This window comes from Phaenicophaeus curvirostris, chromosome 28 (assembly GCF_032191515.1).
Source record: "Phaenicophaeus curvirostris isolate KB17595 chromosome 28, BPBGC_Pcur_1.0, whole genome shotgun sequence".
Taxonomy (NCBI): domain Eukaryota; kingdom Metazoa; phylum Chordata; class Aves; order Cuculiformes; family Cuculidae; genus Phaenicophaeus; species Phaenicophaeus curvirostris.
In genome coordinates, this window is record NC_091419.1 from 5797545 (window position 1) to 5825104 (window position 27560).

Sequence of the window (27560 nt, forward strand, 5' to 3'; positions counted from 1 at the left end):
TGGCAACTTTTCTCCTCAGTTCACTCTTCCCAGCAGTCATGGCTCATCTTTAACATGTGGACAGCTTCATTCCTTCATTTCGTACTCAGCTGAACATCAAGGAGGCTCCTCAAGCTTTGATTTCCCAGTTTGGGAGGATGGTATAGTTATAGAATGGTTGGGGACCTCCGAGCCCATCCAGTCCCACCCCCTGCCATGGGTAGGGACGCCTCCCACTGGATCAGGGGCTCCAAGCCCCATCCAACCTGGCCTTGAACCCCTCCAGGAATGGGGCAGCCACCACTGCTCTGGGCAACCTGGACCAGGGTCTCCCCACCCTCACAGGAGACAATTTCTTCCCAAGATCTCACCTCAATCTCCCCTTTCAGCTTCAAAACATGTCCCATCCCTGCCCTCTCTGATCAGGAGCGTCCCCCGCCCCAGCTTTCCTGGAGCCCCTTTCTCTACTGGAAGCTGCTCTAAGGTCTTGGAGCCTTCTCTTCTCCCGTGACCTCACATCATCCCAGCCCCCATCCTGTCCAAGCTCTTCCAGCCACTCTGACCTCCTCTTTGTTTTTCCTTCCAGATGAAATTATGTGGCCGGAAGGGGACGAGGCTCTTCCCACAGATGCCCAGGACTTGATCATGCGGTTGCTGCGACAGTGTCCCCTCGAGCGCTTGGGCACCGGTACGCATGGCAGATCCTGCTCAGTGCTCGGGGAGGGACCTGGCACCCCAATTCAGATCAAACGTGTATGGCACTGACACCAAAGTGTGCCTGGAGGAGGTCCCTGCTTAGGGTTCATCCTGGGAAGGCAGCACAGGGCTCCGGTCCATCGTGGTTTAAGCCATGGAGGAATGACCGTGCTGTTCAGGCCGGGAGCGGGACTGTCCTGGATCCTGCCCTGTGCCCCTGACATCGAGAGGGAATGGCCTCGAACTCCACCAGGGGAAGTTCAGGCTTGACATCAGGATAAAAATTTTTACAGAAAGGGTGATTGGTCCCTGTCCGAGGCTGCCCAGGGAGGGGGTTGAGTCCCCTTCCCTGGAGGGGTTTAAGGCACGGGTGGACAAGGTGCTGAGGGGCATGGTTTAGTATTTGACAGGAATGGTTGGACTTAATGATCCTATGGGTCTTTTCCAACCTGGTGATTCTATGATTCTATGGGTTTCTGTGCCTGGCAGGGGGAGCACATGAGGTGAAGCACCATTCCTTCTTCCTCCACCTGGACTGGAATGGACTCCTGCGGCAGAAGGCTGAGTTCATCCCCCAACTGGAGTCGGAGGATGACACCAGCTACTTTGACAGTGAGGCCAAACCCATGCCCTTTCTCCCCCTCTGCCAGTCCCTTATCCCAGCTGGGCACTGGATTCTCCCACAGGAGATGAAAATCTCCTGGATGAAGTTGGTTGCTTTACAACCCAAGTCACAAAACAGATGCAATCCTGTTTGCGGGCTGCTCAGCCTTACCAAAAACCTTGCTTTCTCACCCCAAAGTTCTCCTGGGATTTGGGACCAGGCTGTCAGCTATAATCCAGCAGCTCCTGCCGGGGCCCTGTTGGCAGATGAGACATGAGTGACAGCCCTGCTCTTGCTTTCAGCTCGCTCCGAGCGGTACCGCCACTTGGATTCAGAAGATGAAGAAACCAACGATGAGGAATCATCTGTGGAGATTGGGCAGTTCTCCTCCTGCTCCCATCGCTTCAGCAAGGTGCTCCAACACTTCCTTCGTCATCTGAAACAAAGGGCGCTTCAGCTGGCAGGGTTGTGCTGAGCATCGGTGTCCTGGTGAATGTCGAAGCGCCTGGATTCCTGAATTTCTTCTTGCTGACGGCTCTTCTCCTCCTCAGGTCTACAGCAGCTCTGAATTCCTGGCAGCCCACTCCAACCTCAGCCTCTCCTCCTCTGATCAAAGTCACAGCGAGGACAAAGAGGAGCGATGGGACAGGCATTCAGGAGATGAGGACAGGAACCGGTTGGCAGGCCCAGAGCCCCGGTGCGTGGTGAGATGGGGGATGCAATGCTCATGTGGGTTTGTGCTGGCACTGAGGGTTTGTACGATCAGCAAGGGGTTGTGCCAACACCAAGGTTTTGTGCCAGCATCAAGAGTTTATCCAGACACCAAGAGTTTGTATGAGGACTGAGGGTTTATGCTGGCACCGAGGGTTTGCAGACACATCGGTGGGATGTGTTGAGGGGTGCTGCAGCACCTCAGGGTTGTCCCACTCATCCATTTGTGGTTGTCCTGAGCCTTCCTTCTCTTCCCGTGCAGGCTCCGCTCCTGGACATCCTGCAGCTCCACGCCATACACTTCCCGGCATGAGCGAAGCCGCAGCCCCGCCACACTGGCCAGTACCTACAGCCTGGACACCATGCCCAAGTTTGCCTTCTCCTCAGAGGATGAAAGCCCTTGTGTGGCACCCTCCAAGCCAGAGAGACCCAAGTTTGTACTGGGAGACCCTGACGTGGGGACTGGCAGCACGGTGAAGCCATCGGCACTATCCGGTGTGTAGGCTGGAGGCTCCACTGTGGGATTTACTGGGGGCAGCTGGGTCTTGGACCGTGCGAGTGGCTTCTCTGTGTCCCAAAACTCTCCCTTTCTCTCCTCTGCACAGCCGATCTTGTCAGCCTGAACCGCATCCGCCTCCGGAGCAACAGCACCGGCACCAAAAACTCCACTCCTCGGGGCCTGGAGCCGGGCAAGAGCCGCCGGCTGGGCAGCCAGAAGGATGTGGCAGACAGGCAGAGAACCTCACTGGGTGGCCGCGTCCCCAAATCCGCTTCCGTCTCAGCCCTGTCCCTCATCATCACATCAGGTCCGTGTACCGCGTGGTTTATCCTGCGGGATGGCGGTTGCCCCGTGGTTTTCCCAGGCTGAGCCGGCTTCTCCTTCTTGTAGACGACTTCGGCAGCGGCGCCCTCATGAGCCCCATCTCCCCCCACTCCCTCTCATCCAACCCCTCTTCCCGCGACTCTTCCCCAAGCCGAGACTCATCGCTCGCCATCGCCAGCCTGCGGCCTCCCATAATCATCCACAGCTCCGGCAAGAAGTACGGCTTCACCCTGCGAGCCATCCGCGTCTACATGGGTGACAGCGACGTCTACACCGTCCACCATATGGTCTGGGTACGTGGCCTGGGAGGCACCAGCAGGGTTTGGACACCTGGAAATGCCCAGGAGGAAATGTAGGTTGGTATGTATGTGAATAAAACCTTGGTGGTTTGGATTGCAGAGTGTGGAAGAGGGAAGCCCCGCGCAGGAAGCGGGGCTGAGAGCAGGCGATCTCATCACACACGTGAACGGCGAGTCCGTGCTGGGTTTGGTTCACCGGGACGTCGTGGAGCTGCTGCTGAAGGTGGGTGAGGGGCACTGTGCTGGTCCCCAAAGCCAGCAGCCCCCTGGCATTGCCTCTGCCAGCAGCCTGGCTCCCGTGCTTGGGTCTGGCACACGACAGCGATTCGTTTTCCATCCCTCAGAGTGGGAATAAAGTGGCCCTGCGGACCACGGCCCTGGAGAACACCTCCATTAAAATTGGCCCTGCTCGGAAAAACAGCTCCAAGACGAGGATGGCGCGGAGGAGTAAGAAGAGCAGGAAAAGGGATGGCCAGGACAGGTGGGTAGCACCAGGATGGGATAAAATGGTATTTGCCCTGCGGTGTCCTTGGAGCTGGGGGGACTGCTCCGGCTCTACCACACCAGGGGGCCCAGCGGGCGTTCTTCCTGTCCCCACCACCTTTGTGTGTCTCTGCTAGGAGAAAAACCCTCTTCAAGAAGATCTCCAAGCAGTCGTCGGTCCTGCACACCAGCCGCAGCTTCTCCTCGGGTCTCCACCACTCGCTGTCCTCCAGTGAGAGCCTCCCGGAGTCCCCCACGCACAGCCTGTCCCCAGGCCCCGCGACGCCCTGCCGCAGCCCTGCTCCCGACCTGCCCCCAGGTGCCCCAGCGCGCGCCAGGGACGGATGTGGGCTCTGGGCGTGGTGGGGATGGTGGAGAGAAGGGAGCTGGGCACTTCTCCCGAGGGACAGGGGACAGGATGAGAGGGAATGGCCTCAAGCTCCACCAGGGGAGGGTCAGGCTGAACATTAGGAACAAATGTTTCATGGAAAGGATCATTGGGCACTGGCAGAGGCTCCCAGGGAGGGGGTTGAGTCCCCTTCCCTGGAGGGGTTTAAGGGACAGGTGGACGAGGCGCTGAGGGTCATGGGTTAGTGATTGATGGGAATGGTTGGACTCAATGATCCGATGAGTCTTTTCCAACCTGGCGGTTTTATGTCCCCCCCATGACCTCTTTCTCTTTGTACGGCAGATGCTGTGTCCCCGCAGAGCACGTCTCCCTCCTCCAGCACCCCGACGTCACCTGCCGGCCACGTGCGCCCCAGCTCCCTGCACGGGCTGGCGCCCAAACTGGGTGGCCAACGCTACAAAGTGGGGCGTCGCAAATCCACCAGCAGCATCCCCCCCTCGCCCCTCGCCTGCACCCCTTCGTCTGCCCAGCGCCCTCCTTCTCCCCAGCGCTCCCCGTCCCCGCTGCCGGGTTACCCCAAAACCCCTCATTCCTTCCAGGGAAAGACCCTGTCCCCCCCTACCATCGTCCGGCAGAGCTCCCGGCCCCGCAGCGCCGACTGTCCCCGCTCACCCCTCCTCAAACGTGTCCAGTCGGCTGAGATCGTCACCATCCTGGCCGAGAAGAAGACGGGCGGTGGCCGCAAGCTGGGGCTGGAGATGCCTGTGATGGACGGCGAGACCATCGGGGAGGGCGAAGGGTACCCTGGGGAGCACGGTTATCACCCTGCCAGCTCCCGCCTTGGCGAGAGGCACGACCGGGACCAAGAGGTGGTGGTCATGCGGCGCTTGAACCTCTCCGAGCGCCGGGACTCCTTCAAGAAGCAAGAAGCCGTTCAAGAAGTGAGTTTTGATGAGCCGGAGACGGTGCTGGCAAGCGAAGATACCGGCAAGAGCGAAGCCGGGCAGGACGCGGCTCTCCGGTGTGGTGGCCCAGCCGGCGTGGAGACCAAGCCCAAGCCCAGCCCGGTCCCGCAGATCGCGGTGCAGGGCTCCGAGAGCGATGAGCAGGAGCCAGCGGTGGCCGAGTGGGAATGCCAGGGCTCCTACCCCATCGGCAACGCCACGCAGCCGGCCAGCAGCATCTCACCGTGGCAGTATGGATGCGAGCAGCCGGACCGCGGCTCCTGGCAGCACCAGAACTGCAGGGAGGGGGCAACTGGCCACCGGCAACCACCACAGCTGCTACCGGCACGGGGCCGAGAGCCGGCGAGCGCTCAGCTCCCAGCACCCCAAGGCAGCGCGTGGAGCAGGGCCAAGCACACCTGAGCCCCACGCTGGCCCCCAGGACAGGTCCAGGCTCCCCATGGTGTCCCACCACGTCCCCAAAACCTCACCCTGTGCCGTGTATCCACGAGACAAACATCCCCGGAGCCCCTTGGGACGCTGGCGCTTGCCGGGCTGGCCGCACCCGGGCACTTCGCCTCCCCAGTGGCTTTTCATACTTCCCAAAAGACACTCCTATTTTTCTAGAGATGCGGGAGCTTCTCTGACGGCGGCATCCGGCAGGGCCCCAGCCTTTGTGTATAGAAAGGACTCGATGCGAATATTCATTAATTAATTTATTACTTTTTATAAGCTAAACAGTGCGGCGCAGGGTCCCACCGGGGCATTCCCAGGCGTTTCCACGCGCCTCCCAGCTGGATGGCGCCCTGTTTCCTAACCTTGCAAAGCCCCACTTGCTTTTTTCCTCACTTTCATTTCAGTTTTAGCTGGAAACACCCCAAATTTCCTAAAAACAACACCCCATCAGGAGAGTAATTTTAATATTTAAAACCAGACCCACAGCAACCTTCCCCCAGATGCTGGAGGTCCGAGCTGGAATACAGAGGGGTGATTTTATTTACATATGGTTTGTTTTATAACCATTATAACAGATGTAAAGGTTTTAATTTCTTTATTCGGAGCGTTTTGGAAGCACCCAGCTCCGTCAGCAGTTCCAGGTGGGAAAAGCAGAGCCCTCCCTGCGGGGGCAGCAATTGGATGGGAACGTTAATGCGTTTTTTAGGGTCAGATTTTGCTCTTGCTTTCCTCTGCCCCCACATCCTGTGGGGTTTGTTGGTCAGGGCATAATAACCCAATATTTGGTAACAATTTTCAGCTGAAAGAGCGGAGATTGAGATGATTTCTCTTTTTTTTAACCACCCCAGCCCAGCCCAGCGAGCGACTGTGCTGCTTCTCCTTAATTTATAACTCGGGAATTTTACCCCCTCTTTGCCCATCACTTTTTATCCAAGCAACTCCAGCCCAACCTGGCCTTTCCTTCCCATTTCTACTCTTTTCTAGGCTGTAAACGTTTCCAGTTGATAATGCATGTGCCGGCTTTTCCCCCACCACCGTTTGCCGCCGCGGTGCTGGGGGGACTGTCCCGGTTTGCCGACCGTGCTGCCGTCTGGCATCACCGATGGGTGCATCTCCTACTGCGAAGCAGCCAACGGATTTCTTTTTCGGCTGTGCGTTGGGTTATTTTGTGTTGGACTGGATGATCTTGGAGGTCTTTTCCAACCTTAATGATCCCATGAGTCTATTTCGTGCGTGTGTGGTTTGTGCCAGGTTCCGTATCCCGCTTTTCCCCCCATTAAACCGGTGCCGTTTAACCCGAAACGAGGAGCTGGAGCAGCTTCCTTCGCGTCTTCGCTGGCTTTATTCAGGTCCTGGAAGGCAGCAGGGGTTGGAGGAGAGATCAGGCACCTTCTACCCACCAGCACCGCAGGAAGGGGGGCTCAGCCGTGCGCCGGTGATGGGGATACAGCGGGAAAAGCTTTTTTTTAATGGAAGATGTCTTAAAAGCCAAGGGGACCACCTAATGTCTAGTCTAAATCTGCCCCTCTCCAGTTTACACCCATTGCCCCTCGTCCTATCAGCACAAGCCTTTATGAATAGTCCTTTCCATCTTTCTTGGAGACTCATTTCAGGTACTGGAGCCTACAAGGATTTCTCCTCCTAGCTTGCACCCCTGAGAAACAGAAAAGTCACCTATTTATTGCACTAAAGCGTGTATATTCATTAAATATCCTGGAACAGGTGTGTCTATTATAATAATTCCCCTAAATTTATTGACACAGGTGTCCTCTGGGGGTCTTGGGCCAGGGGCTTCTGGAGGAAGGCTCGCAGTCTTCTTCACAGTGAACTTCTCAACTTTCCTTCTTGCTCATGCCCTTAGACACCTCGGGCATCTCTTCAAGGTTACATCTGCTCCTAGATGATTCTTCTTCCTCTCATCCTGGCCTTAACGAGTTCTTCTTTCTCTTATTATCCTTATTATCTGGCGTGTTTGGCCAGGCACAGGCAACAGATGTTTATTATCACGAGCAAAATGTGCTTCTGTGAGCAAAACAGCTACCTTAAAACTTCAACAATCAAAGCATTGTTATAAATCAAGTGGGATGGACACGGAGCGGAGGGTGTTCAACCTGGAGAAGAGGAGGCTGAGGGGAGACCTCATTGCTCTCTCCAACTCCCTGAAAGGAGGTTGTGGAGAGGAGGGAGCTGGGCTCTTCTCCCAAGGGACAGGGGACAGGACGAGAGGGAATGGCCTCAAGCTCCACCAGGGGAGGGTCAGGCTTGATATCAGGATGAAATATTTCATGGAAAGGGTCATTGGTCCCTGTCCGAGGCTGCCCAGGGAGGGGGTTGAGTCCCCTTCCCTGGAGGGGTTTAAGGGCCGGGTGGACGAGGTGCTGAGGGACATGGGTTAGTGATTGATGGGAATGGTTGGACTCCATGATCCGGTGGGTCTCTTCCAACCTGGTGATTCTGTGATTCTTAAAAACTTCAACTAGCAGAGCCCGGTGCCCTTCCCCCGCCCGCCACCAGGGGGCGCGACCGCGCTCCTCGCAGCACCGGCCGCCGCCGCCACCGCTCGGCTGTTTCCGGGGAGGGTTCGTGTCTCCCCGTCACCGCTCGGCTCTTTCCGGGAAGGGTTCGTGTCTCTCCGCCACCGCTCGGCTCTTTCCGGGGTAGGTTCGTGTCTCTCCGCCACCACTCGGCTGTTTCCGGGGAGGGTTCGTGTCCCTCCGCCGCCGCTCGGCTGTTTCCGGGGCGGGCTCGGGCGGTTCCGGCGGCGCTCGGGCCCCTTCCCAGGCTGCCGCCGGGCGGAGAGGCAGGAGCGGGCTGGAGCCGAGCGGAGGCGGCCGGCGGAGAGGTGGGACGGGGTCGGGACCGGGACCCGCGCGGCGTGAGGCGGAGGCTGGGTCCCCAAACCGGAGGGCAGCACTGGGACTGGCCCTGTGCTCCCCCCCGCATTGCTAGAGCTGCCCCTGTCGTGTGTGTGTCCCCCCACCCCCCCCACTTCCAGGGCTGGCCTGGGGTCGTCGTCATCCACCCCTTTTCCCAGGGCTGTCCCTGTGCCCCCCTCCTCTCCTTTCCCAGGGCTGTCCCTGTGCCCCCCCCTTCCTTTGCCAGGGCTGTCCCTGTGCCCCCCCCTCTCCTTTCCCAGGGCTCTCCCTGTGCCCCCCCAACTCCTTTCCCAGGGCTCTCCCTGTGCCCCCCCCCCTTTCCCAGGGCTCTCCCTGTGCCCCCCCAACTCCTTTCCCAGGGCTCTCCCTGTGCCCCCCCAACTCCTTTCCCAGGGCTATCCCTGTGCCCCCCCAACTCCTTTCCCAGGGCTATCCCTGTGCCCCCCCAACTCCTTTCCCAGGGCTCTCCCTGTGCCGCCCCCCCCCCTTTCCCAGGGCTCTCCCTGTGCTCCCCCCTCTCCTTTCCCAGGGCTTTCCCTGTGCCCCCCCCCCCCCCTTTTCCAGGGCTCTCCCTGTGCTCCCCCCTCTCCTTTCCCAGGGCTGTCCCTGTGCCCCCCCCCTCCTTTCCCAGGGCTGTCCCTGTGCCCGCCCCCCTCCTTTCTCAGGGCTGTCCATGTGTCCCCCACTACCTCACTGTGCCAGTGCTGTCCCTGTGCCCCCCCCGCCTCCTCCCATGGTGCCAAGGCTGTCCCTGTCCCCTCTTTGCATCCCTGACCCCCCCAGGCTGGGGACAGATGGCCCAAGGGTACATGTGTCCCTCTGGATGTCCTGGAGCCTGGCCCAAGGTGGCCGAGGCTTTGCTGGCTGTAGCCACAGTTGCCCCCAAAGCCCAAGGTGGCCATGGCTCTGCTGGCTGTAGCCACAGTTGCCCCCAAAGCCCAAGGTGGCCATGGCTCTGCTGGCTGTAGCCACAGTTGCCCCCAAAGCCCAAGGTGGCTGTGGCTCTGCTGGCTGTAGCCACAGTTGCCCCCAGAGCCCCAGGGTGGCTGTGGCTCTGCTGGCTGTAGCCACAGTTGCCCCCAAAGCCCAAAGTGGCCATGGCTCTGCTGGCTGTAGCCACGGTTGCCCCCAGCTGTGGGACGGTGGCCAGCCGGGCTCTCCCCGGTCAGGTTTGTGCGCTGCGTCCTTCCTAATGCTGGGAACGTTTCTCATCTCCTCGAAGAGGAGGCTCCCAAACTGAGTGTGTTCAGTGGGAAATAAAAGCTGGGGAAACCTGTCTGAAAGGAGCTCGGCGAGAGCCAGAGTGGCACCGGCGCGGTGCCTGTCGGCACCTGGCGTGGCAGGGGAATGGCTGCCTCTCCTCCCCATTCACGCCAGCCTGTTCTTTCCCGAGCAGCTCTTGGAGCCGCTGGGGAACTGGCCCTGTGACTTTCTCTGTGAGAGCAGAGAATGGAGGCAGCTGAGTAAATATAGCCTAAATCACTGCTTTCCTGGCCATTCCCCCGCCCGCCGGTAACGCGCCAAGGGCTGGCGTGTCCCCGAGGCTGGGCCGGCCTCGGCTTCTCTCATCGGCTCCTCCGTGATGTGGGAAAGTCCGAGCGATGGGTCGGTTTCTTTGGTGACTCTTCTTTCTGACGTGGGCAAATGGTGCTTCGATCCACCCGTGCGGTTCACGGCGAGGCTTTGGCCCTCTGGAAGGGGATCGCTGCCTCGAACCCTCAAGTTTTAGCTCCCTAGAATGAGGTTTTTAAGCACATGGGAAAATCCTTTCTGCCCGCAGTTGGGTCTCGCTGGACAAAAGCTCTGGGTTGGGAGAGAAACCGCGGCTCAGCTGGAATGCATCAAGGAGCAGAGTGGTTTGCGGAGCCGGTTTGGAGCCATGTCAGAGCGCCAAGAGCTTTGCTCTGAGTGCTGGGCTGTGTTTACAATGAAAAAGAATATTTATAATATCGAGGGCTCTTTTAATTCCACTGGGAATATCTGGAGCCTTGGCTTGGAGCTAAAGTAACCGAGTCATGGAAGATAAAAAGCAAACAGAGGAAGGGACAGTGGATTTCTCAAGGTCTCGCCTCTCTTAACCAATACTCAAATAGTGTTAGCCTGCTAACGTGGTTGCTTCTCGCCTTGTAGGTTCCTTCATGTGAGTGCTGCACTGCACAGAGCTGCTAATAAATCATCATATAAAGTCCAAACACCCCAGGGAATGTGATTCTAAGCAAGAGCAGTTGGATTTTTTTCACGTAGGCAGGTTTTTTTCAGCCTGTAATTTTTGAAGGAAGTGGCCAAAACGCAGCTTCTGGGTTTGTTTCTGAAAAACGAAAAGAGAAAGAAAGAAAGAAAAAAAATCCCTTGAACCCTGTCCTGTGAGTGCTCCTAAAATGGAAATAGAGTGTTCTCAGTGCTTTGGGGCTGGTGCAGAGGGAGCTTGGAGCGAAGGGATGCAGCTGCTGCAGGGTTCTTGGTCCTTCGCTGCTTGGTGCAGGCACGGAAAAGTCTCTGGCTGAGTTAAAACAGGGAGGAGAAGGTCCCTGTGGTGGCTTAGACAGGATGGATTTCAACTGAAGCAAGACCATCCAATGCCAGGAGAAGTCTTGGAGTAGGTCTGTGACGCTCAGTCTGTCCAGTCTTGCATGAGGAGGTCGGTGGGACTTCAGGTGCTTCTCAGAAGTGAGGAAGGTATCTATCATCCCGAGGCTGAGATTTATCAGGCTCCTTGGGTCCTTGCTAACCATCACATTTAGTCTTTCAGGGAAAGGTTTCAGATATTCCTTCACTTCCTTGGGCTTAATAAAAGCAAAATATGCCATGATGGGTTGGGAGCCTGTGGACGCAGCACGTCCCACGGCATGGTAGCCACCGTCGGCTTCTGCCGCTTGGCTGGGACGTGGAGCCAAGAGAGCTGCATAGTTCAGAAAGACTCGACGCAGCAGCTGCTGTCGTAAGAGGGCACGATGCACAGGCGGCTCCACGTCCATTTTCATTCCCATCCCTAGTTCCTTTGTCCTGTTTTCTCCTTTTGTTAAAGGCAAGGTTTGTTTCATTGTTTGTAATCCATTAATGTGTCGCGTTTTACAGTTCAAAATGGGATTTGGTGGATTTTTCCTCGCTGAGGATCTGCTGTGACTTGGGGAGCTTTGAGCTGTGTAGATTGTCGCGAGCTTATTCTGCTTTTGAATACTTTTATACATTCTCCTGCCCTGCTGTAGGGAAAGTAACCCTTCGAGTCAAGCCGTGCTTTGAACTGCGCTTGGAAGTGGGTTAAAAAGCGCAGGAATCAAATTAGAAATGTTAAGATGGTTTTATTTATGCGCTGGGCACACACAAAAAGACTCGTAATGTGTTTTTTGTTTCAAACCAATGTATTAAACAAAGAAAGTATTGACAGCGGTTAATGAATCGAGGGATTGTTTCTGGGTGCCGAGATAGATTTACCAAAGGTATTTAGATGTCTGATGCATGGGATTTGCAGAGCCGCCTAAGCAAGTGCTCGCCAGCACGGACACACGAGGTTCCTCTCCGAGAGCTGAGCAAACCTGGAGCCGAGCCCAGCCGAAATCTTTTGGCAAGCTGCTCCCTCTCTCCTGTGCACGCAGAGCGCCGGCTCCGAGGTGTTCTTCCAGCCAACACGCTCGTGCCTGTCCCGGGCTGCAGCGCTGCCTTTCCCAACTCGCCTTCCCTCCGCAGAGCTGTGGGAGGACTTGGGGAAGCATGCGGACCCTCTTCCCAAGGACACAGCGATCTGCTCGGCTGCTCTTGGTGAGGTGCAGGACTTTCCTGACTGGTGGCTTCCATCCCGCACGCGCAGCTCGGCGTGGGGAGCTGCTCGGCGTGGGGAGCTGCTCGGCGTGGGGAGCTGCTCGGCGTGGGGAGCTGCTCGCTGGGTCCCTGGTGGGGTGGAGGACAAGAGGAGAGGATGGTGCTGGCATTGACCTTGTGGATTTGGGTTTCCCGGGGGCCTCCTCACTTGCGTTCACAATTTCTCACTTGCACTCGATCCCTCTGAGCGCAGGGGAAGGCAGGTGAGGCTGCTCCAGCACCAGGCTGGCTCTGATTTACCTGTATCATTTCCCGTGCCCGGTGACCTGCTGGGCTGTGGAGAGCAGGGTGGCACAGAGCCACGTCTCTGTGTTCCCACCACAGGGAAGGAGGCTGGAAGGAGCTGACGGAGCAGGAGCTGCGGGACCTGCTCTTTGGAGGGACTCAAAGCAACCCTTGCCTCTTCCCACCCCTCCATGCAGGTTCTGCTTTTAAAAGCTACTGAACAAGTTTGCCAGGGCTGCGCGTTTTGTCCTTCCAGCCTCTTCGGCTGCATCGGCTTGTGTGAGGAGCCTGGAATCGGGGCTGGAATCTGCGGGTGGTAGCCGGGAAAGTGCCTGCAGGGAGCATCGGCCCCGCTGGGTTTGGGCTCTGCTGCCTCTGGGTGCATGACAGGGTCTGTTCGCTCTGGGAGGAGTGGGAGCTGCTGGTGCCTCTCCCAGCAACAACAGCCACTCGTGCCCCTGGCAGACAGTGCCCCGGCCCCGTCAGACCCTGACACACAGCGTTCAGAGGAGTGAGGGGCAGGCAATGAGCCTGGTCATAAATCTCTCTTTATTCTCTGGATTATGAAGTAATATTTTCCTGGCTTGGGCCAGTTGGATTGGGGAAATGTGGGCTTCATTGCAAGCTCCCTGCGGCTGCCGTCCCGGCGTGGTGGGAGCTTGCGCAGCGGCTGTGCTGGGATGAGCTGCTTCTCCCTCGAACACCCCCCGTTCCCAGCTTCTCTCCGTTATTCCTGCAGCCTGGTGTTGCTCCTGGAGCTCCGGAGCAGCTCTCCAGCAGCCCAGATCAGGCTGAATCCTGTTCCCAACCTGCCGGAGCCTGACTGCAAAGTGTCCTACCTCCCCGAGGGCAGCTCCTGCTCATTCATGGCAAAGACATCCCAGCTGGGACGCTTGCCCGGGCTCAGGCCTTGGCTGCTGCGCAGGTTTTGTGTGCCACGGCCTCTCCGTGCCTTTCTTCTTTGTCGAGGGAAGGAGTCTGCAGCGCAGTGCTGGGCTGGAACGCCCGGCTCTGGAGAGGGGGAGCCGGCTCCTCTCCAGGGTCTCTCACCCGTCTCCGGCTTTCAGGAAGCACACAGGGGTGGTAGCATGTGCAGCTCATATTCCGCTGAACATGAGCCAGCAGTGGCCAAGAAAGCCAGTGGCATCTTGGACTGCATCAGGAGTAATGTGGCCAGGACTAGGGAAGTGATCCTTCCCCTGTTCTCGGCGCTGGTGAGGCTGCACCTTGAATCTTGGGTTTGATTTTGGGCCCCTCGCTGCAAGGAGGACATTGAGGGGCTGGGGCGCATCTGGAGAAGGGGAACGGAGCTGGTGAAAGGTTTAGAGCACAAGCCTTGTGAGGAGCGGCTGAGGGAGCTGGGATTGTTTAGGCTGGAGAAAAGGAGGCTGAGGGGAGGCCTCATGACTGTCTACAGCTGCCTGAAAGGAGGTTATAGTGAGGTGGAGGTTGGTCTCTTCTCCCTGGTAGTGAGTGACAGGGCAAGGGGAAATAGCCTCAAGATGCACCAAGGCTTTGATAACAGGAAGAATTTCTTTACTGAAAGTGTTGTCAAGCATTGGCAGAGGCTGCCCAGGGAAGTGGTTGAGTCCCTATCCCTGGAGGGGTTTGAGAGACAAGTAGATGTCGTCTGGTGCTTGGATCAATGGTTGGACTCGATGATCTTAAAGGTCTTTTCCAACTGACACCATTCTCTGAAGGGAGGGCTTGTAACTGCTGTGAACTGTAACGTCTCGCTGGCCTGAAAGGGTTATTTTGAAGTCGTGCAGCTCACCAACATTAATGCCTCTTGCAGAGTCCAGCCAGCGGTCGGAGCAGCTTTGGCTTCGTGACGGGCTTGGTTGTGCATTGACCCCACCGGGAAGGCTGCCCTGGCTCCCTTTGCCTCCTCGCCTCCCTCGGCGGAGGCTCCGGCAGCCCTAGAAGCGCCTTCCTGCTCGCTAATAGTTTTCAGATGAGACTCCAGAGTTGGAGCCGGGTTTGGTGGTTTTGGGGCCAAAACAGCTCAAGCCATTAATAGGAGCTGCAGCATTCCAGCAGCCCAGGGTGTCCCTGGGAAGGCTGGTTCCTGGCTGCCCCGGTGCCTCGTAGGTCCAGTCCTCAGCCGCACGCTGTGGCTGCAGGAACCGGAGCGCTGGGATTTGTCTGGGGGAGGTGGAAAACTGGCCTGTGCGGCCGGGAGAGGATGGGAAAAGAGGACGTGCCCGGCTGGTGGGAATGCCCTGGCTCATCCATCCCTTCCACAACAAGTTAGAACCCAGGTCTGTGCTGCTTGGTGGATTTCTGGGCAGGGCAGGCAGCGTATTCTTCCATTTCTCTCTGAATAGCTGAAAGGCAATAGCAGTTCTAACCAGACTTGAAGGCTTCTGAAGATTATTTTAACACCCCTCACCTCCAATCTCTGCAAAAAGAACCCGTGCCCGCACTTGATGCCGTTGCCGCTTTAGAAAAGTTCAAAACTGTACTTTGCTCAGAGCAAAGCTTTGAAGTGCAGCTCTGTGGGAACAGCAAAGCGGCTCAGAAGCCTCTCGCTGGCAGCTTGGTTAACCTACGTTCTTGGGCAGCTCCCTTCAGAAAATGACTTTGTGGGGGAGATCGCATGGGGAGATGGAAAGGTGAACTGTGAAATCGAATCGATTTAACAAGAAAAGGTTAAATCTGTTTGTTTTGCTCCTATTCAGGGCCTCCAGCTGGTGGTTGCAGGGTCACCCTTTTCTGTATGCAAAAGTTCTTACATAAAGGCCGTTTTGTCCCACTTGTTGTCTTCTTGTTTGCATAAGTGCTGTGAGGAGAGCAGGCTGGAGAAGCAGGAGTTGAACCTCTTTAAGATGCAGAGCTGGTGCCTGGTTGGAGCAGAGAGGAGGTGGCATTCCTGTGCGCAGCCGCTGGCTCCTCTCTTGCTTTTGGGAATGCAGATTGGGGTTCGGGTGTCCTAGGGCTCAGCACCGGCAGGCAGGTAGGAGAGAAACGAGTCCTGCCTCTCTCAGCCGCGCAGCTGAACCCCTGGTTTGGATGCTGGTGCCTCCAGAGGGTTCCAGGTGCCTGGCTGTGCCGTGACAACTTACCTTCTCTTCACAGGAGACGTAGCATGCCGCACGGTTCAGAGCTGGAACAGCGCCGTGTTTTTGCTTCCTGTGCTCCAAGAAATCTGCTTCTTCTTTGGTGAAGTGGACCCTGATCTCCTGTTTCGTTGCTGCATGCCCGCTCACAAGTGCTGGATTATGTTTGTCTCCTTCTCCCTTTGCTCCATAATTTGGCTGAATCGTGGTTTCAAGCTGAGGAAAAGGGGCTGCACCTAAACGTGTCAGGGCACCCAGACCAGGCTCCTGGAGTTCTGGTTCCTGCAGAGACGTTCAGAGTGCTGATGGGGGAGAGCTGCCTCTGAGATCCCTCCTCTCCCACCCGAATCAGGCTGCCTCGTTGTTCAGAGCTGTTCTCCTCACAGCAGAGAGGATGGGCAGCACCGATGGGTTCCAGTACCGCGCGCTCTACCCCTACCGCAAGGAACGCGAGGAGGACATTGACCTGCTGCCTGGGGACATCCTGGTGGTCAGCAAGGGGGCCCTGCAAGCCTTGGGCTTCAAAGATGGGGATGAGCAGACCCCCAACCAGATCGGCTGGATCCTGGGCGTCAACGAGCGCACCAAGCAGAAGGGTGACTTTCCCGGCACGTACGTGGAGTACGTGGGGCCTGTGAAGATCTCCGTTCCTTCCCACCGCCCCCGCGTGCAGAGACCCCTGCCCGCGACCCCGGGGGCCAGCGGCTGCCGGCTGCAGGAAGCTCTGGAGCAAGGTAAGCCCTGCTGTGCACCTTGTTGCTCTGAGACACCTCTGCTGCCGGCGCAGGGCAGGTGAGGGGGTGTGAGAGGCTGTGCAGGACAGCGTTAAAGCCCTCACCTTGGCTTGGCACCACTGGATTGCCCTGATGGCAGCAATGTGGTTGAGTTGCGTGGGAAATGTAGGCTCCGGCTCAGTCCTGGCCCGGAGTAAAGCACGTTCTTCCTCCAGCTTATCGCCCTTGGGACAATGGGATGAACCTTGTCCCACTCTTACCTCTCCAGTGCCCTTCTCCCTCTTTGGCCCATGAGCAGCTGGGACCTCTGTGGTCCTTGGTCCCTCTCCCTGCTCCGTTGAGGATTTTGCTCGACTCCTCTCCCTTTAGGAATAAGTCCTGACCTCTCCCAACCACCTCCCTGCCTCTGGAGCGCCTGGGGCACTACTCCCTGCCAAGAGCTCAGCCCCCGCTGAGACACACAATTACTTGTCTCTGGGCAAGAGGAGAGAAGCCAGGGTCTAAAAGAGTAGTTCCGAGAACTGGAGCTAATTGCTTGTCTGCCTGGCACCCGGCCCTGCCCGTGGCTCGCGGAGCTCTCGCTGGGGCTGGGCAGCCGCCCTCACGCAGGGCATGGGCCATCGTGCACCTGCGGCTGCTCCCAGCTGGATCTGCGCTTGGCACGAACGCGCCCCGGGAGCTGGGAGAGCTGCCGTGCCGTGGAGCTGTGGCAGCTGCCTTCTTTTTATCTGTGATTTTCGCTCCCACGCACATCAGCCCCGTGGCGGGGGCTCAGCCGCTCCCAGTGCTCCAGGATGGCAAACGGGGGGTGGCCGCACTTTGCTTCCTCACGGCCTGGCAGAAGACCTTGTGCTGGTGCACACGGGAGGAGAAGGATCAGCAGCAGGACTTGATGGGCATCAGAGCATGTTCCTGGCTGGCAGGCCTGCGTCCTCCCGGTCCCTCCCTGCCTGGAAGCCACGGCTGTCCCGTCAGATGCTTCCATCTGCGTGAAGTATCTCAGGTCCTGAAGAACTGAAAGGAGTCCCTGTCTCCGAAGCCAGGGCGGTGGGGCTGGGTGCGGGGCTCTCTCCGCAGCTGCCTCCTGTGCTCCTGGTTTCAGAGCAAGAGGGGCAGCCCCAGGAAACATCTCTGCGGGGTGGGAACGCGCACAGGCTCTGCGTTTGAGTTGGCAGCGAGAGCTGCTGACCTGAGTCATCCCACTCACAACCTGCCTTTCCAAGAAAGCGGCTCCTCTTGGGAGCCTGGGGCATGCTCTGCGGTGGAGGCATTGGCCTTGCCTGCATCAGCCCGGCGCTCCCTCGGGGACTGGATTTATGCCGTCCTGGGCTCTTTCCTCGTCTTCCTCTCAAGCAGAACTTGGTAGAGGCGTGTCTGGGTGGTCAAAGCCGCTGCCCTGTGCCGGGGTGGGGATCTTTGGGATGTGGAAGAAGATACGTGCCAAAGCTCCTGACACACAGGGAAGACGCAGTTGGGAAAGAACCCAAAAGGCAGCGTGTCTGCGTCCTGCCCAGGATTAGAGCAGGGAAAAGGTCGGGTGCCAGGCCACGTGAGGTGGGTGCCAGCCCTGTCCTTGTCCCCTCTGGCTGTGTCCCCCTGGCCAGCCTCCCCGCTGGGCACAGCGCAGGATGGCAACTCAAACCCCTAAGGCTGTTTGATGCACAGCCTGCTGGGATCCTCATGGGGAGACACATTTTTGCAGCTGAGAGATTGTATTTAAGCCAAGCCCGTGTTCTGTCTTGATGGTCTGCGCTTCAGGAGGTGAGAGGCGTCTTCTGGCTACCCCGCAAAGCTCAGAACTGGCAGAATCTCTGCCCTTCTTCCCCGGTTGCTGGAATCGCGGAGCTCCCTGGTGTCACACGCGGAGCAGGGCCGGTGCCACGGCTGTTCCGCGACCCACGAGCAGGGCTGGCCCTGCCGAGCAGCGAGACCCAGCGCTTTCTGCCGGGGGATTTACGAGCTGCTGGTGTTTGCCTTCCGCAGAGAACACGAGCGGAAAAATGCGGCTGGGAGACATTTCCGCAGCTGCCCTGGCTGTGCTGTGAGCGGCCTTGTTCGCGGCGGCCCAGCCCCGAGGCCCGGCAGGCTCGGGAGCCGCTGCTGGCTCGGGCACGGGCTGCCTGATAGAAAAAGGCAGGCTGCTGCCTGCTGAAGCAGCACATTCCCAGCGGGGCCACGTGGGCAGCCCCGCTATTTACTCTCCCTTCAGCCCTTCCCAAGGGTCAGGCTCGGAGCTGGCAGCCTGGCAGCCTGCCTGCAGCTTCCCCTCGCTGCCCAGCACCGCGCTGCGCCCCTTCTCCTTGCCCCGGTGCTCCCTTTGGTGGGAGCGCAGGCCTTTGCGGAGCTGCTGGGTGCCTGCCCTGTTTGCTCCCCGCCAACACGAGCCGCTTTGTCTTCCCTGAGAGGCCGTGGGGGCAGGAGGCTCGGCCGGGCGCACAGTTCCAGCTTGCTGCGCCTCGTGGAGAGACCACACCGGGCGAGCTGGGCTCAGACCCGTGACAACAGAGCTGAGTTTTGCAACGGGGAGCAGCTTTTTGGCTTTGCCTTCCCCAGAGCGGAGCCCTCGCCCGCCGTGAGCTCCCCAGGGTCTGCCCGGTGCTGTGGATTGACCCGGAGGAGCCTCCTGCACCGGCTGGAGCTCAGTTGGAAGCGAAACGGAGCTTGGCATCGCTCAGGCCTCGGCAAGGCTCCCGCTGGCAGTCGCGCGGCCGGGCCTGTGTGCTCCTGCCCGGGCATGCGTCACCCTCCGGCGCAGGGGACAGGGGGTGCCTGCAGCCAGGACCTCCGGATCTTCTGGAGGTGGCAGGGCAATGCCAGCCGCTGTGGGGCTGCGGATCCTCCGGGAAGGGGGGCAACCCCGATTCTGCGCCGCGGGCTGCCCGCGCCCTGGAACAGCTTGCATGGAGGCCGCGGGCTGGCGAGGAGGGGGAGGCAGAGGGCTGGTTTCCATGTTAAACGAGCAATCAAGGGCAGGAATTTGCTGACAGGGCGTTCTGTCTGAATCGCTGGATTAATCACAGCTCACCACTGCGAGCAGGCTCCCTGGCCGCGCTCCTGCGCCAGCTCCACACGGCCCCTGCGCCGGGCAAGGACCGAACCCAGCCTGCGCTCCAGCAGCCCCGGTAACCCCTGCGCTGCCTGCCCGGCCACTGGGGTCCCCGGAGCGATCCGCTCGCCCTCCCCAGTTCTGCAGGGAGCAGTAGGGACTCCCCTATGCACACCCCATCAGGGGAGCAAGGCTGGGCTCAACAAGTGCTGTGCCGCTTTCTGGGCTGGCTCACAGCTTCCCCGCAGCCTCCGCGTGGTGTTTGATAGAATCATAGAATAATCAGGTTGGAAGAGACCCACTGGATCATCGTTTGCATGGGCTGTGGCCGTGTGGCAGGGGCCACGGCTTTCCTTGCTTTGGGATGCTGCCCTTGGGAGCGGCGTTGTTTGTGCCCTGCTCTGTCCTCACTGCGGAGCGTCAGGGAGGGCTAACCCGGAGCTGACACCTTCTCTCCCTTCCTCTCCCCCAGGGTCTCCTCTCCCGGACCTGCAGGAGCAGTTCAGCCCTCCCGAGATCGCGCCGCCGTTGCTGGTGAAGCTGGTGGAGGCCATTGAGAAGAAAGGTAAGGGGGGATGCTGGTACCCCCTAGAGCCCCCCAGCGAGGGCAGGGGGGAGGCAGGTGTCTTTAAAAGCTGTTTCCGTTGGACCGAGCTCCATGGGATGTACAGGATGAGATGCCTGCAAGAGGGGCCCTCCTGCTCCTTCCTGATTTTGAGCTGCTGTTCCCCAGAGCCAGGCTTCACCCCACTGCGCCATCCTGCGCAGAGCTCTGGGGTGAGAGCGCTGGCTGTGCACACAGGGCTTTGGGAATTGGTTCCAAGCCCAGATCTGTGCCGTTGTGGAGAAACGGGGTGTCCTGGGGAGCAAGGGAGCTGCAGCAGTGCCTGCAGGAGGTTGGCTTAGACCTCCTCCAGGCCTGGTTTGCCGTGTCACAGCCCTTGCCCATCCAGCACACGGTTGCGGGGCTGGCACTGAAACGGTGAGTGCGCTGGGAGCTGTGCAGCTCACAACTCACAGCAGCGTCTTTGCTTCCGCAGGGTTAGACAGCGAGATGTTGTACAGGACATCTGGCTCCGAACTGAGGCAAGCGCTGAGAACCGGTAAGAACCAGCTCCGTGTGGTGAGGAGGCGAATCGGCTCAGATGGAGGAGATTAGTGGATGTGACAGCGCCAGCAGTAATGCAATCCAGGCCAGGCTCGCCTGTCCTAGGCAGTTCCTGACTCCCGGCATGCTGCCTGCGGGGCTGGGCCGTCCCTGTCTCAACACATCCCCCTTTCGTGTGGAAGGGATGAGAGAGGGGGGCATTCCTGCTGGAGCAGAGACTTGCAGGCCAACAAGCCAACCCCTGTGCTTCTCTCTTTGGGGTGCCCCGCTCTTGGGGTGCTCTGCTGACAGGCTGGCGGGGGCTCCTCTGGCTCTGTCACACCACTAATAAGCAGGGGAGGATCTTTCAGCTCAGCTTGGTGGCTGGAGCCTTGGCTCCACCGTGCCGGCGGCTCCTGTCTCTGCCGGGAGCCTTCGGAGTTGTCTGCCTCTCGGCTGGGCTTGGGCCTCATCCAGCAGCGCGCTGGCTTGTCCCCTTCCACAGATGTTCTTGCAAACCCCAACTACGTGGTGCTGTTAGTTCTGCTTTCAGGGCAGCATTTATGCCTTCACGGGACCGCACGGTTTGAGGGAGACATTTTCCCCGTTAGGTTTGGTGTGTGACTGCCCAGCTCATTCTGTCCCCGCACTGAAAGGGAGCAAGACTCTGACCAGAGTCGTGCGTGCCCAGGATTCCTGCAGCAGGGCCTGGGGCACCCAAAATCGTAGAATCAGAGAATCGGTTTGTTTGGAAGGGACCTTAAAGCCCATCCAGTTCCTCCCCCTGCCACGGGCAGGGACATCTCCCACTAGATCAGGGGCTCCAAGCCCCATCCAGCCTGGCCTTGAACCCCTCCAGGGATGGGGCAGCTCTGGGCAACCTAGGCCAGGGCCTCCCCACCCTCACAGCAAAACATTTCTCCCTAAGATCTCATCTAAACCTCCCCGCTTTCAGCTCACCACGATTCCTCGTTGTCCTCTCCCTGCCCTCCCTGATCAAAAGCCCCTCCCCAGCTTTCCTGCAGCCCCTTTCCATACTGGAAGCTGCTCTAAGGTCTCCCTGCAGCCTTCTCTTCTCCAGGCTGAACAACCCCAACTCTCCCAGCCTGTCCTAGTACGGGAGGTTCTCCAGCCCTTGGATAGTTTCCGTGGCCTCCTCTGGAGTCTCTCCAACAGCTCCGTGTCCTTCCTGTGCTGGGGACTCCAGAGCTGAAGTCAGCCCCCTCCCAGGGGATGGCTCCCAGAACCACCTTATTTCTGGGGTGCAGCTGATGTGCGCTCGTCTCTGCGAAGGGCGCTGGCAGCGCCGGAGCTGCCTGGTGCTGTGCCCACCCCCCACAAGGTGTCTTTGCCCTGGCAGACTGGACGCTGGGTGACCTGGAGCCCTTTGACGTGCATTCCCTGGGCGAGGCGCTGCGAGGCTACCTGCAGGACCTGCCCTCCCCTGTGGTGCCGGTGTCCGTGCATGGAGAGATCCTTCGTATCCTGCAGGGTAAGGACTTCCCCTGCCCTTGCTTGGGAGTGGGACAGACCCGTTTGGGGGATTAAAATAAGTTGTGTCCCTAAGGGGGCCTGGCACACGGCCCCCGCTGCCGACAGCGCTCTCACACTGTGATGGAGCCAGTGTGGAGAGCGGTGCTGCCTCTCCCAGCCCTTCCATCGTGTCTTGTTCTGTCCCCAGAGAATCCTCAGCCGGAGAATTGCCGGAAGCAGCTGCTGCCGGCCCTGGAGTCACCTGCAGTCCCGCTCCAGAACACGCTCACCCTGCAGTTCCTGCTCCGGCATCTGGGGAAGGTATCGCAGCAGGCAGAGAGCAACAACCTCCACCCTCGGGCCCTGGGAGAGATCTTCGGCCCACTGCTCCTCCGGCTGCCTGGCGCCAGGTACGTGAGGCGCTCTGTTTCCAGCCGTGTACCCAATATCAGCGGCTGTGCCTGCTAGGCCAGAGTCCAGCCTGGAACAGCAGGCCTGCCCGCAGCCCCTGCCTTGTGGCACACGGGATTAAACGGCTGGCAGCACGCAGAGGTGGGATTCAAAGCCAGGGCAGGGGCTTTGCGTCGGTGTCAGCCTGGGACCTGGCAGCCAGGCTGTGCTCTGGGACAAACCAGCCAACCCCAGAGGGCATGGAAGCAATGCCAAGTTCTCCCCGACAACCACTGATCTTGGCCTCTCTCTCCCTGCAGCCCAGAGCTGAGCCCTGACTTCTCCGTGCTGTTTCTGGAGATACTTCTGCAGACGAAGGAGTTGGAGCCGGAACAGTTGCCTCCAGGTACTGAGATGCCCCTTCTTTGGGCCTAAGGCGTGCGTGCTCCGTGGATATGGAGTCTGTACCCCTGCGAGCAGGTTGCCAGGGGTGTTTTCTGTAGCCCAGCCGTGCCTGGAGGCCGGTTTGAGGTGCTCGTCTGCTGCTCTAGATGTGCCTGGAGCAGCTCCTGGCACAAGCAGGCTTTTCCCAGGACAGAGAAGCATCCTCGGTGCTCTGAGGAATCACCCGTGAGGAGCTGGGACCTGGGCTCACCCTGCTTCAACCCTCCTTCTCTTACAGCCTTGCCTCCAAAACCACCTAAGCCAAAGCCCAGCGCGGCCAGCTTGGCCAACGGGAACAGCGTGCCCTTGCAGGACGCCGAGTGGTACTGGGGTGACATTTCTCGGTAAGGGGGTGGCTGGCAGCTCGTGTCCTGGGCGCCCCGTCCATCGAGGTATCTAGGGGAGCTCTGGCTGCACGTTGTGAACCATCACAATCATGTTCTTTGCAGGGAGGAGGTGAACGAGAAGCTGCGGGACACGCCAGACGGTACCTTCTTGGTGCGCGACGCCTCCAGCAAGATCCAGGGGGAATACACGCTGACGCTTAGGTAGGCACCGGGGTCCACTGGGAGCCTCTGCTGCTCTGGGGAGCTGCTGCTGGTACCAGTGATTGCAGCTGCCTGGACACCGGGCGTCACGCTGGCACGAGGGTGATGGGGGGTGCTGGCACGGTGGTAAGTTCCCTCTCCCCTCCCTGCTACAGGAAGGGAGGCAACAACAAGCTGATCAAGATCTTCCATCGGGAGGGGAAATACGGCTTCTCGGAGCCCCTGACGTTCGGCTCGGTGGTGGAGCTCATCACCCATTACCGGCACGAGTCGCTCGCTCAGTACAATGCCAAGCTGGACACCAGGCTGCTCTACCCCATCTCCAAGTACCAGCAGGTGAGGCCTGTGCTGCAGGGACACAACTGGCTTGTCCATCCCTGTGTCCTCTGACTGTGCTGGGACGTGGTGGGGTCACACCTGCGGGACTGGTGGGGTTGGTGGCCTTGCAGAGGGGCTGCTGGGGGACAGGAGCAGGTCCTGATCAACACTCTGCGTACGGCAGGACCAAGTGGTGAAAGAGGACAGCGTGGAAGCCGTTGGGGAGCAGCTGAAGGTCTATCACCAGCAGTACCAGGACAAGAGCTGGGAGTACGACCTGCTCTATGAGGAGTACACACGCACTTCCCAGGTACGCGACTGCCGCCTGCCCTGTGGGAACAAAGCCCCACTGGCTGTCCTGACGTTCCTGATCGCTGGCAGCCACCCTGCTCTGCACAGAGAGCAGAGAGCAGGCACCCACTGCCCTATTTATCAGCTGCTGGGCTTGAGGAGACTCCCCAGAGACCGTGCTTTGGAGAAGAGGGTAGTTTGGCTGCAGCGAGGAGGGTGCTGCTTTGGGAAGGGAGGAGGAGGGGATGGGAATGGGAAATGCTCCTCCTTTCTCAGCCTTCACCTCCCTTCTCTTCAGGAGCTGCAGATGAAGAGAACAGCAATTGAGGCCTTCAATGAGACAATCAAGATCTTTGAGGAGCAGTGTCAGACCCAAGAGAAATGCAGCAAGGAGTACATCGAGCGCTTCCGGCGCGAGGGCAACGAGAAGGAGGTGCAACGGTGAGCACAGAGGGTGATGGTGACCTGCCCTGCCTGGAGAAGGGCTCTGGGGGCTGGAGGGATCATCCTGGCCCAGCGTAGAGCCAAGGCCCGCGCGATCCTCTCTCTAGCAGCGTGCTGTGGGCTGGAGCTGGCAGGCTCACAGCCCGATACCCCCCTCTCCTTCTCTCAGGATCCTCATGAACTCGGAGAAGCTCAAGTCTCGCATCACAGAGATCCACGACAGCAAGATGAAGCTGGAGCAGGACTTGAAGAAACAAGCCTCAGAGAACCGGGAGATCGACAAGCGCATGAACAGCCTCAAGCCAGACCTCATGCAGCTGCGCAAACTGCGAGACCAGTATTTGGTGTACGTAGCTCCTTCCCCCGCGGAGGGCTGGGATTGGGCCCTGCTGCCCCTCCAGCCCAGCTCTGGAGCCTTCCAGCTGGCTCCTTGAGGGCTTTGGGGCTTGTCAGACCAGCTCGTGGGCTTCTGGGTGCAGGATGGAGCCCTGCAGCGTGCAGCCTCGGGGCACGGCAGGCCCTCAGAGCGGGGACTGCTGCTGCCCTCTGCCGATGGCTGTGCCAGCCGTGTCTGGCTTGGAGCCCGCAGCTGGGCACGCTGCCTGCGCTGAGCTCTGCTTCTCCTCCCCCAGGTGGCTGACGCAGAAGGGTGCCCGGCAGAAGAAAATCAACGAGTGGCTGGGCATCAAGAACGAGACAGAAGAGTGAGTGTCCCCGCTTGCACGATGCGGAGGGTTTGGGGGTGGCAGGGGCGCAGGCTGTGAGGCCGGTTTTACCTGCTCCGGGGCCGTGGACCAGGCCCATCGCCCTGCTTGGGGAGTGGAGGACGCCTTCCCTGGTGGAAATGGGACAGTAGCTGGCAGTGGGAGCCCAAACCGAGCGGGTCTGACCCTCTCTGATCTCGCTTACAGCCAATACTCCATGATGGATGACGAGGAGGAGCTGCCCCACCACGAGGAGCGAACGTGGTACGTGGGGAAGATCAATCGCTTGCAGGCAGAAGAGATGCTGTGTGGCAAGCGGGACGGCACCTTCCTGATCCGCGAGAGCAGCCAGAAGGGATGCTACGCCTGCTCCGTGGTGTGAGTACCCCTAAGGGGATGGGGCCGGCATGGGTCGTGCTCCCGCTGCCCTTCTCTCCCCAGATGCTGGAGGGTCGCAGAGGCGTCAGCTGGCAGGCTGGGCTTCCCTAGGTCTCTGTCTGCCTCGGCTCCTCCTGCCAGGGCCAGATCTTCATGCTGCTTCAGTGATACCTGCTTGTGCCCTGCTGTCCCAGTCCCTGGCGCTGATCCCTGCTCTCTTGTCTCCCTGGCAGGGTGGACGGTGACACCAAGCACTGCGTGATCTACAAAACGGCGACCGGCTACGGGTTCGCTGAACCCTACAACCTCTACGCCTCCCTCAAGGACCTGGTCTTGCACTACAAGCACACGTCCCTGGTGCAGCACAATGACTCCCTGAATGTCACGCTGGCCCACCCGGTCCTTTCCCAGCCGCCGGCCAGATGAACAGCCCCCGTACGACACAACAGCTGCCTTCAGCTTCTCCCCAGGGCGCTGCTTTCTGGCTCTGGACTCCTGCACCCTGTATAGTTGAGTCTCTGTGCTCCTTGCCCCTCCAGAGCCTCTGAGATGTCTGTGACCGTTCCTGGTGTCCCTTTTGGTCAGTAGCTGAAACCCGTGTTGGCTGATGGGGCAGAAAGCCTGGGCTGTTGATTCCTGGTGGGCTCCAGCCTCTAGGAGGTGGGATCCCGTTGTGATTGAATTGCTGTGAGCGAGCGCAGCCCCCTCCTTTTCCCCGATGAACAGGTCAGGTCCCCTTCTTGCTGGCGAGCCGCCCCGCTACGCATCACGGTAGAGCTAGGTTCCCCATTCCTCGGCGCGCTGGGGCGTCAGTCATTGTTGCGAGCACTGCTCCGAGCGAGGGGCTCCCCGCCTGGATGCCGAGGAGGCTCTGCTGAGCGCGTGTGTCCTCCACTCTCACTTCTGCTGGCGATCTGCAGGCTGCGGTGGTGTCTGGTACGAGGGGTGCTGCTCTTTGGGGCAGAGACTCATTTAGAAAGGAGAAACTCCATCCTCCATGGGGCTTCTCAGCTGAGATCTCCGCTCCGGGCCGTGCCCCACCCCAATGTCTTGTTCCCTAGTGTCTTAACCACCTCTGGAGCGTTGCTGTCTGGGGAGGGAGGATCCCGTTAGCCATGAATCTCTCGCCTTTCTTTGTGCCAACTAAGCTGTGAAATCCGTGTTGGTACCCGTGCTTTTCCCGGCAGAATCTGTGGGATGCGCAGCTCGTTGTTTCCGGCTGTCTTCGTTGAATCTCTGCCAACGTAACCCATTGAAGCTCGCTGTAGCTCTGTAAATACGGCTCTTTTCCTCATCGGCTGCTTCCCGAGCACCAGTGGTCGCTGAAGTCCCCCCATGGATGCAAGCGCATGGGCAGCAGCCGGCTGGGCGGCTCTAGGTTTGGGTCCTGAAGCAGGAGGGGCCGGAGTCCGACACACGCTACGAGCCCTGCACGAAATGAAGGACCTCTCTGCTGCAGGAGGACGGTGTCTCCGTGGGCCCAAGGCTGTAGCGCATGGAAATGTTTATGCATGCCTCGAACTACGTATGCGAAGCACTTAGAATCGCGTGTACGGTATGGGGGCAAAGGGTGCTGCGGGGCTGGCGCAGGCGGGGAGTTGTGTCCAAGTTCATCGCTCACGGGCAGCAGAGATGGCCCTGGAAGGGCTTTAAAAGCTGGAGCTGGGCTGAGAGTTGAGGCTACGGTCGTGTTTGCTTTACTAGGTTAACCTGTCCGCCTGGCTCGAAGAAAGCATTAATTGTACTCTTGATTTGCTGAAGAGGCTCTCTCCCTTCCCGAGGCCACGTCCTCAGGACGGGCTCTTGGATGCTGTAGGTTTTGGGCTGTTGGATGCTGTAGGCTTTGCCGCTTCTGTTTTGTGTCTTGGGCTCCGCTGGATCTGTGGGTGCCGTGTGCTCGCGCTCTGCACCCTGTCCTCTCCATCCCATCAGCACCACGCCGTCCCTCCTCCCCTGGTCACCTCGCCTTGCTTGGAGCTGCTCCTTGGATCCTTTTGCAGGTCGCTGGAGCAAATATCCCGTTCCCATTGCTTGCGGCAGCTCTCCTATGCCTGTACAGCCCCGGCTCCTGCTCTGCATGCCCTCCCCAGGCTCTTCACCCTGTTTTTTGGTTCTGGTTTGTGGGTGTTTGGCTCTCTGAGGACACGGGGCAGCCGTGCCGCCCCTGACCCGTCGGAGCAGGCGATGGATCGGGGGATGTGGGGCGCACAGCCGGCGAGAGGCTGCGTTTGGCTCTGGGGGTCGCTTGGGAAAAGCTGTCAGGGGAAATTAAGGGAATAGTGTGGGCTGAGATGCAGGAGTGATGAGGGCAGGGAGGCCTGGTGCTCAGAGCCCTCTCTGGACGTGCCGGCACCCTGGAGCTTTCTGCCAGACTCCCACACTG

General features: G+C 59.3%; 2 protein-coding genes across 9 annotated transcripts in view; both read left to right on the forward strand.

Moving 5' to 3' along the window:
* Window positions 1-7084, forward strand: part of MAST3 (microtubule associated serine/threonine kinase 3) — a 31028-nt gene extending 23944 nt beyond the window's left edge. For all 7 annotated transcript variants that reach the window (XM_069877984.1, XM_069877981.1, XM_069877978.1 and 4 more), the window contains 11 exons: window positions 566-667; window positions 1165-1287; window positions 1582-1691; window positions 1831-1976; window positions 2253-2485; window positions 2596-2796; window positions 2880-3106; window positions 3213-3335; window positions 3457-3593; window positions 3733-3914; window positions 4287-7084. In XM_069877984.1, the coding sequence (XP_069734085.1) occupies window positions 566-667; window positions 1165-1287; window positions 1582-1691; window positions 1831-1976; window positions 2253-2485; window positions 2596-2796; window positions 2880-3106; window positions 3213-3335; window positions 3457-3593; window positions 3733-3914; window positions 4287-5311 (2609 nt within the window). In that variant the 3' untranslated portion in view covers window positions 5312-7084. The remainder of the gene's footprint in view (window positions 1-565; window positions 668-1164; window positions 1288-1581; window positions 1692-1830; window positions 1977-2252; window positions 2486-2595; window positions 2797-2879; window positions 3107-3212; window positions 3336-3456; window positions 3594-3732; window positions 3915-4286) is intronic.
* Window positions 7085-8032: 948 nt separating this feature from the next.
* Window positions 8033-26438, forward strand: PIK3R2 (phosphoinositide-3-kinase regulatory subunit 2). Of its 2 annotated transcripts, none has more exons than XM_069878032.1 (16): window positions 8033-8186; window positions 15340-16054; window positions 19573-19665; window positions 20141-20203; window positions 21548-21679; window positions 21869-22070; window positions 22371-22456; window positions 22733-22838; window positions 22944-23042; window positions 23198-23378; window positions 23545-23670; window positions 23950-24092; window positions 24265-24441; window positions 24728-24799; window positions 25007-25177; window positions 25411-26438. In XM_069878032.1, exons 2-16 carry the CDS (start codon window positions 15715-15717, stop codon window positions 25601-25603), a joined length of 2184 nt encoding a protein of 727 aa, XP_069734133.1. In that variant the 5' UTR covers window positions 8033-8186; window positions 15340-15714; the 3' UTR covers window positions 25604-26438. The 2 variants fall into 2 exon arrangements, with proteins under 2 accessions (XP_069734133.1, XP_069734134.1); XM_069878033.1 differs by lacking the exon at window positions 8033-8186 and adding an exon at window positions 11572-11976.
* Window positions 26439-27560: the final 1122 nt, after the last annotated feature.